At 44.7% G+C, this 3198-nt stretch overlaps 1 protein-coding gene across 1 annotated transcript; it reads right to left on the bottom strand.

The window, feature by feature from the left end:
• Nucleotides 1-221: 221 nt before the first annotated feature.
• Nucleotides 222-2755, bottom strand: OR5BS1 (olfactory receptor family 5 subfamily BS member 1). The gene is made up of 2 exons (XM_019724359.2): nt 1732-2755; nt 222-434 (listed from the first exon to the last, which is right to left on the bottom strand). Exons 1-2 carry the CDS (start codon nt 2502-2504, stop codon nt 272-274), a joined length of 936 nt encoding a protein of 311 aa, XP_019579918.2. The 5' UTR covers nt 2505-2755; the 3' UTR covers nt 222-271.
• Nucleotides 2756-3198: the final 443 nt, after the last annotated feature.

Genomic DNA, 3198 nt, shown 5'->3' on the forward strand with positions numbered 1-3198 from the left:
AAGAAATGAAAGGAAACAGCTGTGCTGTAGAAATGGCCAGTGAAGCTGTGAGGATTCTCCTGTGTGGTGACTAGGCCCCCTGTGGGTGACTGTCATCTGGTCTGTGGAAGTTTCCCCATCTCGCTTGCCTGGAGAAGGGCACTGGGGTCAGAAGAAGTAAGACTTCTGTTTTGGAAAAGAATGAGTGCTGAGATAGCTGAGTGGTGACAGCTCTTTCCACCTCCTCTTCTTTCCCATAGCTCTTCCTCCTGGTGAGGTGGTGGAGCCTGGGTTAGAAGGTAAGCCTGGGCTTCCTGGTCAGCATCCTCCTCAGAGCTGCCTTCACCTCCTGATTCTTCAGACTGTAGATGAAGGGGTTTAACAGCGGGGTCACCACACTGTACTGCATGGAGAGCACTTGCTCCAGGGCTAAGTCGGATAGTGGAGTCATGTACCTGCAAGGGAATTGCACAAAGGAATAAAATGAGCTCAGGACAATGGCCATGACAGTCCATCCCATCCCAGAGACTCTGCAAAGAGTTATTGTCATTCTTCATCATCTAATTTATCTCACCTAACATTTCTGTGAGGTAGGTAGGAGAAATATTATTGTCCCCTTAGGGCACACGAGGAAACTAAGACAGAGGGAGATGAGAAGATTTGTCCACAGGCTCAGGTGAGCTCTTCTAGACCATTTCTTATCATCCTTTCCCACCCCTGACTTCTCTCCAAGTCAAAAGCAGGTGAGAAAAGTATGGAACAATTTGTGCAAATGCATCTCCAGTTTACTAATAGAGAGGACAGACCATTAATTATTGTGTCTCTTAGTAAGTGAGGACTCACCAGCTAGAGTTGTTTGTGCTTGAGATAAGCATGGTAGGAGAGAGCATGAGGTTTGAAGTCAGTGAGACTTGGTTTAAATTATGGCTCCATTACTAGCTTGTTCTGGGACCTTCGAGAAATTACCTGAAACTCCCAAAACTCAGATTCCTTACCTGAAAATGGGGTTAATAATATTTTTCTTGTAGTGTGATATATACTAAAATTGATCACGTAAAGCAGCTGGTGTCTAGTAGGTGCTACTGTGTTTCCCTGAAAATAAGACCCAGCCGGACCATCAGCTCTAACATGCCTTTTGGAGCAAAAATTAATATAAGACCCGGACTTATTTTACTATAATATAAGACCCAGTCTTTAATACATAATATAATATAATATAATATAATATAATATAATATAATATAATACCGGGTCTTGTATTATTTTTGCTTTAAAAGATGCATTAGAGCTGATGGTCAAGCTAGGTCTTATTTTTGGGGAAACATGGTAATAAATAGTTATAACAAATAGGCTTTGGAGACATCATCTTCCAGCAGGAAAGAAAGATGGTATCTGTTTCAAGGATGATGTGTTTTATTTATTTTTGTCTTACACTGAATAAAACTCTACCAAAGCCTCCGTGATTTCCTTTTGAGAACTCCCAAATCATAGGTTAATGAAAGTAGGAAAATCTTTAGTCCCTGTATAGTCTCCTTTTTCAGAGCACTGATAGACCATTGAGGCCCCAGAAGGAAAATGGATTTTTCATAATTGACACAGCTAGTCCACAGCACAGCCAGAACTAGAACCTAGACCTTCTGAATCCCAGTATGATTATTTCCCTGCTACTTTCCAATGCTTTGTTCTACAGACCAAGGCCACTTTAGGGTGATGGATATCCTAGCTTTACATTCAGGAGTATATATGACATACCTGCAAATTCCTGAAACATAAAAGATGGTGACCACAAGAAAATGAGCAGAGCAGGTGGAGAAGATCTTGCCCCGACCCGTGGCAGACTTGATCCTCAGGGCTGTCATGATGATACGGGTGTAGGAACTCAGCAATAGGAAAAAGGTGCCAAGGCCCAGGACCACCATGGTGGTCAGGATGGAGACAGTGCTCACATAGGGGTCAGAACAGGTCAACAGGAGCACTGGGGGAAGCTCACAGGAGACACTGCGGATGAGGTTGGGGCCACAGAAGTGCTGCTGAGCCAGGAGGAGGGTGTTAACTAGGCTGGTCCCTATTCCTATGGCCCAGGATGCTCCCACCAGGCCAGTACATACCTTCCTGTCCATAGCCACCATGTACAACAGCGGGTGGCACACAGCCTGGAACCGGTCATAGGCCATGACTGAAAGGAGGCAAGCTTCAGTGGCTCCAGAAAATAGGACCAAGGAGATCTGGGTGAAACACTGAAGGAAGGATATAGTCTTCCACTTGGAAAGAAGGTTCTGTAGCAGATTAGGCACAATGATGGAGGAATAGAAAGCATCCAGGAAGGAGAGGTGACTCAGGAAGAAGTACATGGGGGTGTGGAGGTGGGAATCAGCTCGGATCACCAGCAGCATCAGCAGGTTCCCTGTGAGAGTCAGGAGGTAAATCCCCAGGAACAGTGCAAAGAGCAGAGCCTGGATCTGAGGGTTGTTGGAGAGTCTTAGGAGAACGAACTCAGTGACTGTGGTTATGTTGCCAACTTCCATGGAGTGTTTACGTTTTCCTTCAGAGGGACAAGAACAGAAATGAACGCTCAAATGGGTTATCAGTCTCAGAACATGCGTGGGGATGAGGCATTGTGAGCAGAGCTTCAGGGCGGACTCAGGACAGATTATGTAGCGGAGGCACCCCTGGCATGTCAGCTCTCACCAGCCCTTCCCCGCGCAGGCCAGGAACCTATTGGCCAAGGTGGAGAGGTGGGAAGGAGGAGTGTAGTGAATTAGACCTAGAAAGGAAAGAGAAGAGAACGGAGATTATCCAGACTAGAGAAGGAAGGAAGAGACTTGGGAACAGACGCCAGAGCACTGAACAGTGCTGTTCTACAGTTTCAAAAGGAACTGAGTTCAAACCATAGCAGGGCTGACTGGCATAGTGAGTACGCAATAAACATTTTGGCAACTATCTGGCTGACAGACCATGATGAATGTCTGAATGACTGATAAGAGTAATGTAATACCTAATAATGGTATAAGACCTTCCTCTGCCACTGTAAGTTTGAGAGTAAAAATAAAAAAAAAACACACGAAAAGTCTTATTAAAAAAATAGATTGGGAAAACTCTGTGTTTTCTAAAGTTCATTCTCACTTAGAAATTCTAAAGATTGGAGGATGATCTTCTGGTATCGTTGGCAATAAGTAGAAACTCCTTTTCCTCTTCTGTGTCAGCCCAAGCAGAAGTGAC

The sequence above is a fragment of the Rhinolophus sinicus genome, linkage group LG02, assembly GCF_036562045.2.
Source record: "Rhinolophus sinicus isolate RSC01 linkage group LG02, ASM3656204v1, whole genome shotgun sequence".
NCBI lineage: Eukaryota > Metazoa > Chordata > Mammalia > Chiroptera > Rhinolophidae > Rhinolophus > Rhinolophus sinicus.